Source organism: Chlamydotis macqueenii, chromosome 5, assembly GCF_036417535.1.
Source record: "Chlamydotis macqueenii isolate bChlMac1 chromosome 5, bChlMac1.mat, whole genome shotgun sequence".
Classification (NCBI taxonomy): Eukaryota; Metazoa; Chordata; class Aves; order Otidiformes; family Otididae; genus Chlamydotis; species Chlamydotis macqueenii.
The window spans coordinates 3,956,440-3,968,834 of NC_141560.1; the positions used below are offsets into that span (position 1 = coordinate 3,956,440).

A 12,395-nucleotide genomic window follows, 5' to 3' on the forward strand; every position below is an offset into this window, starting at 1 on the left:
TCCAGGCCAAGGATTTTATGGCCAACCTACTAACTCCTGAAAAATAGGAGCTCACAATGGAAAATGCTGACTCTCAGACCTTTAGCTACAAAGGCTCCCATAGGTGGCATTAGTTAATTTAGTTTGAACCCTCTTTAGAGATTTGAAAATTCAAGACAAATGTACGGTTACAGATGGGCAACTCACTAGTAAAGCGCAGTCAGAACGTACTGGCCTTCTGAACACAGACACCTCCGCCTCCCACTGATCTTAACAGGGAAGCAGTACGGGAAACACAGTTGTAAAGATAAGGTGGGAAAGTACGTTATGAAAATAAGTATTATTTGTGCAGGAAAGACTTTGACATAATTAATGCCTTTGTTTAATCAAGTATTAGCACTACCTGTATCTCAAGAGCCTAGGAGAGTAAGCAGCGGACAGTTATGTCAAAGCATGAAAAGCAAGGAAACCACAAACGAGCCCAGAACAGCAAACATCCTCTGCACGCTCATTCTCCAAGTACCTGCAGCTGCTTCCTCACTTCCACAGCTCAGAGAGGGAAAGGAGACACAGCTACCAAGCAAGGCTCTTTGAAGAATAATACTGGTGGGCTGAGCAGCACCAACACCACCTTTCAGGAGGTAAGTGGGCTTTACCACCCTCATCAGGATTTGTTTGCTTTCTGCAAGACTTAAGGGGCAGCACACTTAAGGCAGAAAGTCCTTAAGTGGAGGCAACAAGAACATCCACAGTGAAAAGAACAGAACTCAGACTGAAGATGCAGCTGTAATTTTCCTGGCAGAAGGTGGAGTGATCCAGAAATGAAGAATCAAATTCAGTCATTTGACTGCAGCAGCTCCTCCTTTCCCCTCCTGAGAGACAGGCTCCTTCTAGTTATTTTTGTCAAGACCTCTGCAAGCAGCAGTTGGATGTTGGCAGCCCACCAGTGTACAAAGTACAGTAACAAAGATTATTAATCCAGTTTTCCCCACTGCAAATCAAGCTGAACATTACAAGTGGCAGCTTCCCTCTAAGCCACGCTGTACTTTGACATGCCTTACCTGTAGCACAATGCCAACAAAACAAAGAGTCTTGCTGTTTCAAGACTGATGCTTAGAATGGCACCATTCTTTAAGCCAAAGTTATTTATACAATGTTTGTCACAGGAGACGTTGTCTTTATTGATCTGTAGTACAGAACGATCAAGCAACAGTTTCATAATCAACATTTTTGTCCAGGGAAATGAAATTGTTTTTCCAGTTCGCTAGGTTAACATAGAAATTTTAATTACAAGCATTTCTTTCCTGCACTGAAAGATCAATTTAACTGGATCATTCTAACATGTCTTTTGAAAAGCTTCTCTCAAGTCAGATTTGTATACCAATAAATGAGCAGTAACATCAAACTAAGAAGAGATTTACCGACACTGAGGACCTTTGCAGATGAATTCCTTCTGATCTTAGAGGAATTAGTGTTTTAACACTAACACAACATATGTTTACAAACGAAAAATAAACCTTCTTTCAGCAAAGGTTTCACAGTATAAAATACTGGCCTCCAAATTTAACACTGCATTCCTTCTCACTGAACAGCTTCGTTAGGGCAGCTGTATTTTAAGGTACGTTATCAACAGGAAGCTGCTCTTACGCAGATACTTCTTCAGCAGCACAACAAACACTCATGAGCAAGATAGTGAGATACTGTCACGAGTACTCCTTTTGCCACTGCATGGGCCGGACACGTCCCATATCAGACAAACTACTCTATTCAATATAAAACAGACCTGTAAAAAGACCGGTCATTTATAAAAGTTAAATACTATTTTCACATTAGAATATTTGCTGTTTCAAAGAGATGAACCGTAAGTAAATGAAAAATCAAATTATCACTTATGCAAAAAGCTTTATCTGGAATGTAATTCTGACCAACAAGCAGTTAAGAAAGTTAAGAGACTGTAATTAAAGTACTCAAAAGCTATGTGTGGCCAACTTTTATAACAAAAGAGATATAAATCATTCATTATCATTAAAAGCTTTAACCTCCTGACTCCTACAAATGGAGGAGATGACTGGAATTTTGAAGAAAATGAGGTTAGCTTTTTTTTCCTCCTCCCCCCCGATGTCAACTGCAACACTAGGCACTAGGAAAAAATGTTACTTGGATTCTTTAACAAAGTTTTTACCAAATTTGTAGTAAGTGGCAGTGTAAAATTCCGAAGACGTTTTAAAGCTAACAAATTAAAGGCACGCAGTATTAACAGGTGTTCATATAACAGGAAATGAGCAAGGAGGTAAACTTCTTAACAGTGTAGTAAGTTATGTATGCAAGACCTCTGGTACGAGAGTAACCAGAGTTGTAATTCAGCCCTTAGTTATCACCTAGTTCCTGTAAGACTGTAGTAGCAGGAGAACTGACTCAGTCAACTGAGGAATTACAAAAACTAGTTCCAAAAATTTGAGAAAGTTCACAGGGACTCGATCCAAAGAGAAATGGGCGGATGTGCTGTACAAGGATTTTGTCTTTTTAATACCAAATGCTTCCAGGGAGTAGTTTTCAAAATTGAGAAGACATTAAGTCAAGAAGTCTGAAAAGTGACAGTACACAATTTCTGCATATAAATGGCTAGTATAAGTCATAAGGATGCATTTGTAGCTCAGAAAAAGTTAGCGTCAGCTTCCAAATTATGTTTGTAAATAGTTATAAATCCAGCACTGAACTATTTTAGTTATAGAAATATTAGTCACAAGAGTGCAAAAGGAGTCCCTGCAGAGGAGTATTCCCTTTTAACAGGTACAAATAAGGAAACACCTGCAAAGATTTGTTACTTCAAGGAGACAGACCTGCTATTCTTTGCACAAACTCTGCACAAGAGAGATACTGCAGGAGACAGATGTAAATACAGTGCATTTCTTAGATGTAAGTATTCATGTCTGGTTCCAGTATTATCAGGATGGTACATAAATACTTATTACAGAGGTTTTCTTAATGGAAGAAGCCCAGCTTCTCACGCAGCCATTCTTCAGTTAGGTCTTCTGTATTTCTTATTTCAAATACCTAAACAAAATTGCATTGCGTGAATTCTTGAGGTGATGGTACTTGAAAGGGATAAGCACACAAAGCAATCGATATCTTTCCACACAAATTGCTCCAGCCGTAATAAACCAGTAACCAACCTAGAGTTTTCATGTGCTTTCTTGAAAGGATCGGTTAATATTCTAACGTAACATCAGTGGAAGATACACAAGACTAAGTGGCAAGGAATATTATGAACTTGAACAAAAATCCCATAATCCCTATTTCTAGACTTCATTCTTCTCCTGTAAGAACATGTAAGAACAGCAGATGTATTACAGTTTAAAGTTACTCTGAAATGGCACCATCTCACAGGCATTATCTCAGCAAGAAGATTGTCTATTTGAAGAATACAAATGAATTTAACCTCTGGGCTGAATTAAGCCCAAAGTTCAGGAATTTTGCTCAGCCCAAGGCACAGCTATTTGTCCTCTGAACCAAAATAAATCCATAGTATCCAGTAGCATATTGTTTTCCCTGTAAGAAACAAGTCTGGGATACCTCAAAATAGAAAACTTAAAAAAAAACCAAAAAAAAAACCAAAAAAAAAAACCAACCCACCCCAAAATCACCAGCCCAAAGTTTTGCAGAAGTCTTAAACTTTTAACGTAGCCTTGAAGCAGAAAACAAGACCAAACATACCAACATACTACTCACATTCCATATCAGCAAGTAACTGTTTTGTTTTGAATACCCGTGAAGAGAGGCTAAGTTAATTCTGTATTGCTAACTGCTGGCTAGGCTGCTGTTCCTACCCTGACAACGCTGAAAAGAACTGATTTAGTGCTGACACAGCTTTATCTGGCCTTCTAACGGTATGGAGTTCAGAGCAGCGAAACCATGCTCGGGCCAACAGAATGGATGGGATTTTGTAAGACTCGCAGAACAGTGAACTTGCTGTTTGGAATGAACTTCCTATTTAGTCCTGCCCTCAGTCATTTCACCATTTTAATCTTCCTGAGGAAACAGTTCAAGTTTTGTATCTTTTCTTCCTCATTTCCCATCTCTGCTGAAGTGGGGTCTGGACACTGTTTCTTGTATTCAGACCATGATCCACTACTATTAACTAATACTGATTTTTTTTTTTTTTTTTTTTTTAAGTAAAAGATAGGGGGGAAACTAAAAATTCAGCGTTATAAGAACAGGACAGCTTAACAGAAGCCAAACTAATATGCAAGCCACTGGAAAAAAAAAATAGGAGGACTCAGCTGAGTCACATGCAGAAATCACAGCAGGAGGAAGTCACAGCATGAGCTAAAATGAAGCACGGCTCAGCGAGCGGCAAGAATAAAGCACATTTGAAGAGCAAGCAACCCACCCAAACTGGAAGCAGGCCATCTTCTCCAGCTTCAGAAGGAAGATGATCATGGACCCCTATATCCACTCCTAGGCTTTCATTCAAAAGCCTTTCAGACTGAATTTCTCCCACTTGACAGGTGACGGTTAACTCCAATACAGCTAGTCTCCAGGCTCTCACCTTCTCATCTACTCCTCCTTCCCACTCACTGAAAACTGCCTTCCTCCTCAAGGAATTCTTCCTTTCTGTCTGAGGTGCTAGAGTTCCCAGGCCTCTAAGATGCAGTTTCAACACACCTAAAAAGAAGATTTCTTGGGGCTGTACTGATTGCTTCCACCGTCTTATCTTCTGCTCCCCCCATATTTATTCCTGTCAACATCTTATTTAAAACAGAGAGGTCCTTTCTTATGAGGTCCAGCTAGAAGAGGCAGAAGTTCAGAGCTCTCTTACTGCCCCAATATACATTTTACTGGGATATTACAGTACTCTGTACCAAAAGGGAACGGTGCTGTTGGGGAACGGTGAAGTCATTTCACACTCTGAAAAACCTGAAGTGACCGCTGACTCTATTTAGCTTTACTGGTTGAAACTAAAGCTTTAAGAAATCTAGGTGCCAATTAAGCAGAGATTTCAAAGATCCCCAAGATGACAATTAGGTGGCAATTAATTTTTTTTAAATATATATACACCTAGGCCTAGCGAATGCAGTGACAACTTCTGGTCTCAGAACTGGAGGAGGCAAACACAGGAAGATTTAGCACTTGGCACATCTGTTACTCACGCCGAAGGCTACGTTCTGCAAGCACACAACCCCATCAACCATGCAACAGGACTGCCAGTACTACACCGTGCTAAGTCTTCATAGTATTCTTGCCATCACTAAATTCATTCCCCAAAGTAAAGATATCCATTCTACTGATGGATATTTTAGTTTGAGAACACTTGTTCTTCCTGTACCCTAAAACTCCAGAAATCCCCACATATACTCCTCTCTTCAGTCTTCCTAAAACAGAACCTGTTCACTGTAATTACAAAGTCTCATAACACCCTTATTGCAATAGGTTCAAGCAAGACACAAAACAACTTCTGCAACCTGAATTTAAAGGGGAGACAGTTATTTCAACTAGTCAGTTATACCTTAGTGAGTTCAGCTGTCTGTACAAGCTTATTCTTGCTTCCAGCATACATCATCTGCTGTTCAGGCTTACATCCTGCAGTTGTGTGGAAAAAAAAAAAGAGCGTTGTTTAGTTATTTGGATTGCAACACTTAAAAAGTAAGATTAAAAAAAAAATCTAAACTGAAAACTGAAGTCTCCATTCAGAAAAGTGACCTATTTCTTTATATACATTATATCCTTGTTCTTACTTTCGTATCTGGTACTTGAAAAGCGTTTCCAGAAGTAGTAGTTGTGCAGGTTGAATTGGTGGTCTCAACGTGCACTTGTATTTCTGCTTCGAGCTAACATCAAATATTGCAGCAGTCAAATATGAATCACAACAGCCAACAAAGCAATACCTCCCGCCACTACAGTAGCGTGCTGGTTACACTACCTTAAATTCTTTGCCCTCTGGCTATTTCTGGCAGATCCCCGTGTCTCTGCTAGTTAAGCTTATACAGATCTTTAGAGCACATGCCTTTGAGCTGGAGTCAAACTGAGAACAAACCGAGTCAGTTTGAATTTGTTGAATTGGTAGCTTCTGCAGAAGAGTATGCTCATCAGCTGCTAAACTCTTCTACCTACCTAGTTACTCTAGTTCTGAGTAACAGAGGGTAAAACAATGCAATCAGTTTATCTTTTTCTAGAGGCTGACAAGGATAATCCAGCAATTCCAGCAAGCTACTCTAGTACAATTCAGAACACAGATGGAAGCCACAGGAGCAATTCAGCTCTGAGTCCAAATCAAGTCACAGGTTATTTGGCTCTATTAGAATTACACAGTTCCCTGCACAAGTGTGTTTATGTTGATGGCTGCTGTGATGCAAGCAGAAGCTACTGCTCTATATAAATTTGAAAGAAACTCAGATTACAGTCTCGTTCTCCTTGAACACTCTGTTCATCCAGGACTTTCACCTGCCCAGATCCGGGTTATGGAGCCCTCTTTTTCTCCTTTTCCCCCACAGCTGCAACAGCCCTTTAGACCTTCACACCACAGCACTCTTTGGAGGCATCCTCTGTCCCTGCCCACTGCTTATAGGCCCCCTGAAAAACCCTTCTCTCTAATCCCCTCCTAACTCTTTTACAGAGACCTGTTCCTTTCATGGGTAGAGATGGGTTCCCATGCCCTTGTGAGAAAGAGAGGAATTTCTTCCCACCCAGTCACTAACATCCAAATAGTAAGACGGGCTCCGTTCCTTTACAGAAGGGTGCTGCTGAGCACACCACTGAGGACACGGTGGGCAGGCACACCGAGACAGAAACACCTTTTGGCCAGCTATGCAGGAAACCAACACTTCTGTTCAGCCTTCAGAAATGGAAAAGAAAGAATCTCTTCTATCATATTTCTTAAGTGCCCTAAATGTAAAGCTCAGAGGCTGTGAAAACCTCCAGAACGAGGGAGATGGAAGTGTTTACACTTGTCATGAGCTGATGGCGAGACGGAGCTAATACACTAGAGATTCCTCTCTGCCAAAGAAGGTCTCCAGATAATGCCATAGCTTTATAGTGCCTTTCTTCCACCAGTGGCATAAGCAAATCTAGCCTTAAGTATCTGAACCACTATTTGAGCATTAAGCACTCGTTTTATCTTCCATAGCAAAGAATATTCCCGTATTTACAGCACACAGTAGCTACCATTCACAATGTTCACTCACCAACGGGACTGGAGAAGATAAAGCACAATGGATAAGAAACTCTTCCATCATCATGCTGATACTTGTAACTATACACAATAAATGTTTTTCCTGAGGTTAAAGAAACTAAGAAATCAATGATTTTATTAGGATATGATCCTTAGTTATCAGAGCTCGATGCAGGCACAAATAAAGTCTTTCATTCTACAAGATGCTTTAAGTTCCATAAGTAGTCACTGTTCTCCTGTTTTTACTTCCATATTGGCCTTCCAGAAGTGACCCCACCTGTCTTTACCAACCTCTACCACAGCTGGGTGTGAGGGCTGTCTCTGTATTACTATTTCACATCAGAGAGCTAAAGATCACCCTTTCATCGCAAATATTCTTCTCCCAGCTTTGTAAAAAGACTTCCCACACCCACCAATGTGTTTCTGGCTTAATGAGAGCCAAATTCTTCCTTTGCAGACTAAGCACTTCATTGTTCCAGGTGTTTTGCTGAATTTGAACTGCAGATTTAGTTGGGACTCCTGCTTTATAGCCTCCTACTGCACTATGGTCATGAAAGGAAAGATTCAGAACGGCACGTGGAATAGTGCCAGTCAGCTTTTGAGGACAACGGAGGCAGATATTTGCTTCATTTCTAACTTAAGTACCTCTCTTATTTCACCTAGTTAAAGAATAATTTAATTGCCTCTTTTTTTTTTTTTAATATAGGCATTCTTCCCGAGATCACATGCCTCCAGCACTCCCAGAATCAGTAACTGCAGCAAAATAGCAAGGGCCACATGCTGAGAAAGTGCCAAAACAGACCCTAAGTTACATAGGCACTTTTCTATATTTACAAGTAGCCACACACAAAACTGCTACATTTATTCACTTCTTTACATTAACAGCAGCGTGGCTTAGCTTTACTTCCCAAAATAGTATATAGTCTAAAAGGAAACAAAATCTCAGGAAAGGCTTAAACGTGTCACTGTTTCAACAAGTGGGACAACTGTTCAGTGCATGATGAGAACGGACTCCTGGGTTATCTCACAAATAAAATACCAGTAAAGTCACGCTACAGGCAAGTATTGGCCTAAAAAGGTGAAGTCCAACTCTGAACATTTTGAACAGCTTCCAGGAGTGAGTAAGACCAAACGCCAGCAGCACAAGAAGGATATCGAGGTTGTCTCTCGGGCAGCTCATCTTTTAGCTCATCAGGAGAAATACCCTGGTAACATTAAACACAAGCAATATTTGAACAAGTCATCTGGCACTTGAAGGTATACTACAAAAGCTAAAGAAGAATAATGAAACAGTGAAACAGCTGTCAGTTAGATGTACATCTACAGTGGAACCGATAACGATCTCTCACACAAATTACCAGAGCAGTTTAGGAAAACTTGTGTGGTAATAGATTCCTGTGACTAAACATAGAATTAGTGTTAGCATGAATAATCATCCCTATTTTAAGCGTAAGTTTAGAAAACATTTTTCACTCTAGTTGGATATGCTGGCAGCTGCAGTGCTTTTCAAACTCTAGTGCTACACAGAAGGAAACACACACCAAAAAGTATCTGTTCAGATCAGCTACATAAATGGTGCTTTTGAAAAATTCATTCCTTCCTCCTTGAGCAAGCAAAAAAGAGTCCTCATTCTGTTAAAATACTACATTAATTTCTACCTTCTCAGGAATAACAGCTACAGTTAATGCCCAAATCCCTGGGAAGGATTTAATTTTGCCCCATGTACCACTAAGAAACACTACATGCTGGGCTGACCTTATTATGCCACCTATCAAATTTAGAGTCTGCAGAGGATTAGCAATCCTAGCTTCTAATTGCTGGCAGATCAGCTCAGAGGCAAATATGCAGACCTAGGTGGAAACGCAGCAGAAATCTCTTCAAAAAGCCAGCGGGTGCCGAAGATGCTTTTTACATAGTTGTATCATAACAGCTTTAAAATAACTTTTTTTTTTGTGCAATTAATTAGTCAGCTCAATTGCTTCTACATAATTCCACTATTAACAGTGCTGTGCTTTACATGCAGAATGACCATGCATTTAAATAAGCTCATGACCCAAATTAGATTAAGAGTTTGATAACAATTTGAAACTAAGGCAGTACCTTAGAGACAACAATACATTGCAGGCTGAAGATACTCTTATTTACAATTCATTTAACAAACCTCATGCTCCTCATCCAGCACCACCAACTGCTTATCCTTGTCGATTTTCACTACAAATCAAAATAAAACACAGATCAACGTTTTTCAATCGATTTATACAATGCATGAAGTTTTTTAACATCCTGCCACAAGTATATCCCTTGTGCTTCCGTTCTGCTTCGTCAGCCTATCCCATGACTTCACAAAATCACTGAAGGCAAGAGAAGCGCACAGTCTAAGCCTTGTTCTTTGCAATACACTTTTCTCAAATTTCACAAGACAGAAATGTCAAACTCCCTCACGTAGAGGCTACAAGATTTACAAACTCAAAATGACTGTGCCTTGACATTTTTTGCTATCATTTTACAGCCAGTGGTAGACTCCGAGCTGCAATTAAGTATAAATACTCTACTAAGAACAGACACAGTCTTGTATGAGAAGAACAGCCTTGCTTTACTGTTAAAATTACAGGGAAAATTGGAAGTACTCAGGTTCATATAACAAGCAGCCTTTTGGCTCCCATTTACCTGTCACAGCAGCAGCATTACACGGGAAGGAAAAGGGGAGACAGGATTTTCTGCAAGACCTTGCAATTTTTGTCAGACATGTTTTTAACTTACTTATAATGGCAGCATTGTTGGTTTCTTTACGAAACCGGAATTTTCTCAGTTTCTCCACCAGGTCTTCAGCAACATCACAAACCACCAGAGACTCACTCTACAAAAAGGAAATGGCAGAGGGGAGAGAAAGATAAATCTTTCTAGTAAACCAGAAAAAAAAATCCCCAAGTCACACATATGCGCGCCTAAACCCTGCTGAAGTGGAACTGCAGGCAGCTTGTCCAAAGTTTCAGAACCTACACACAAACCAGGAAAACCACGGATGAAAGCAGTTTTTAAACACACAAAACCAGAACACCTATCTGTTTTACTGTCCCTCCTCAAAGCCACACAGTTAACTAGAAATATTTTATTAGCTATTCCTCAGGTGGGATTATTCTCATAGCTCTGAGAAGTACAGAAATTTTACAGTTCATTTGCCAAGATAAGTCCTAAAGGAAGCCCCTTAGAGCAGCAGTAAACTGGCTAAAAAAAAAATAAATTAAGCATTTAAAATAATAGGAGCTACTTTTAGTGTTTCAGAAGAACACAGACAGTAATCGAGGGTCACTGCTTACTTTTACCCACAAAAACATCAACTGAACTGTTGAGATTTACACACACAGAAAGCCTGTAAGGCATTTTAATCAAAAAGCACGCATACTTCCCCCCATGGGCTTCTATGTCTCTAACTCCAAGTTTTCAGAAGAAATGTCCAGATAACATATTAGTCATCACGCTGAAGATGGGGAAGGAAATGATTATTTCACAAGCAACCATGCAGGTTATCTTCCATTACACACGCAACTTTTAAACTGTACAAAGCCAACCACTACCATTTCCTGAGCAACATTTTATACACACAACCTCTAACGCCACAGTTGTGAGATGCAAGGCAGCTAGATGAAGAAAAGTTGTTTAACATCTCCAGCTTATTCTTATTATGGCATTTGTAAATTCCTAAAGCATCAAGGTTTTTGTGTCAAAACAACTGTTATTTCAAGACTCCTTTAAAAAACCTGTTCAAATAAAAAAAATAGCTGCAAGATTACCTATCACAAGTTCTACTAAAGAGCTATTTCATTGAGTCTGCTTTCAAATCAGAAGTACTGTTTAAACTCTGAGTTCTGCCTCCTCATGTTCAACGTTGGCTTGTTTATGAGATTTTCCTCCAAAAGCAGAGCAACATCTCTCCTTCCCCACTTCCAAAACCCCCTTGCAAATATCCTATGTTTGTTGTTACTCCTAAAACGACTTCCATCTTGACCAAATTCTGGCACAAAGTCTTCTGCCTCTGCTTCCTTTTAACAGCTGGAGAGGAAATCAGGCTCTGCTGTGACAGGACAGGTCAGGCACTGTGTGCAACCTTCATGATTTTGTTTGTTTCCCTTAAACTTTAAAGATTGTCCTTGGCTCCCTCTGATCCACAAATGTCATTAATACCCACTCTCACTATTTCAGGTCTCTATTTTAAAAAAAACAAAAACAAAGCAGAATTCAGGGCTGTATTTCAAAGTTTAATAGTATATCAAATGCTCTTTTTTTTTTTTTTAAGCCAAATACTTCACCCAGGCTGTGCTCAGCTGTTTCCTAACACCTTCCAGCAGACACTGCAGGGTCAGCAGTGCTCTTGCTTACACCTGTGCAGCCACACAAATCCAAAACCTTAAAAGAAGGCTGCACGGCGACACTGGATTCAGCTCATCCGTAGGGGCTAAGCTGGCTCACCGGTGCCCGGTTTAAGAAAAACCAAAGAAGGGGACGAGGGACAGGAGGACTGCACAGACAGCGGGCACACCAGCCGAACAGCGGGCGGGGAGCGTTATCCCCAGCCACCGCTCACACCAGCGCTGGGGGGGGGGGGGGGCTGGACTAGCTGACCTTTAAAGGTCTCTTCCAACCCAAATTATTCTACCTCCAGATTTTCAGAAAGCGATTTAGCCGTTTGCCCAAGAGCCGCTGGCAGGGCAGCTCACTGTTTCTTCCCTCTCCCCACCGCAGGCTCCCAGCTCCCGGCAGAAAAACAACCGGGGAGACGCTTTACCCGGCGGGGCAGCAGGGGAGCGCCGGGGGTCGGGGCGGGCAGGGCCGGCGGCGCCTCTCAGGGCGGCACGTTCCCGGGCAGCAGCCCCAGACCGAAGGCACCTGCTCTCCCCGACACCTCCCCTCCCCAGCCCGCCCGGGGTCACCGGCCTCACGCCGCCTCAGCCGGGAGATCCCCCTTCCTCCTCCCCGCCGCCGCCGCGGAGGCGGCTGAGCTCCCCTCGATCCGGTAGCGCGGGCTCCTCTCACCATCTTGCGCGCGCGCCACCGCCCAACCGCCGCCGCTCGCTCGCGCGCCAACAACGGAAACCGCCGCCGCCACCTCCTCCCCCTCCTCCTCCTGACCGGGCTGCGCACCCCACTGCGCCTGCGCGGCGGAGACCACGCCCCTCCTCCGTCTTCCCCCTCCCCTCTGGCCAATCAGCACCGCCACCCCAGCTGGGCGGGCAGCGTCACCCCGCTTACG

At 41.9% G+C, this 12,395-nt stretch overlaps 1 protein-coding gene across 1 annotated transcript; it reads right to left on the reverse strand.

Moving 5' to 3' along the window:
- Nucleotides 1–2,388: 2,388 nt before the first annotated feature.
- Nucleotides 2,389–12,252, reverse strand: GMFB (glia maturation factor beta). Its single transcript, XM_086748318.1, has 7 exons — nt 12,179–12,252; nt 9,908–10,004; nt 9,309–9,358; nt 8,301–8,352; nt 7,161–7,241; nt 5,486–5,559; nt 2,389–3,033 (listed from the first exon to the last, which is right to left on the reverse strand). The coding sequence occupies exons 1-7, from the start codon at nt 12,179–12,181 to the stop codon at nt 2,962–2,964; spliced, it is 429 nt and encodes a 142-aa protein (XP_086604444.1). The 5' UTR covers nt 12,182–12,252; the 3' UTR covers nt 2,389–2,961.
- Between the last annotated feature and the right edge of the window lie 143 nt (nt 12,253–12,395).

What these genes read in the sequence shown, in the direction of transcription:
- GMFB (XM_086748318.1), bottom strand. An exon ending in GCCCGAGAGACAACCTCGAT is followed by an intron (nt 7,242 to 8,300) that starts ATCCTTCTTGTG and finishes CAGGAAAAACAT; the next exon opens with TTATTGTGTATAGTTACAAG. An exon ending in TATCTTCTCCAGTCCCGTTG is followed by an intron (nt 5,560 to 7,160) that starts GTGAGTGAACAT and finishes ACACAACTGCAG; the next exon opens with GATGTAAGCCTGAACAGCAG.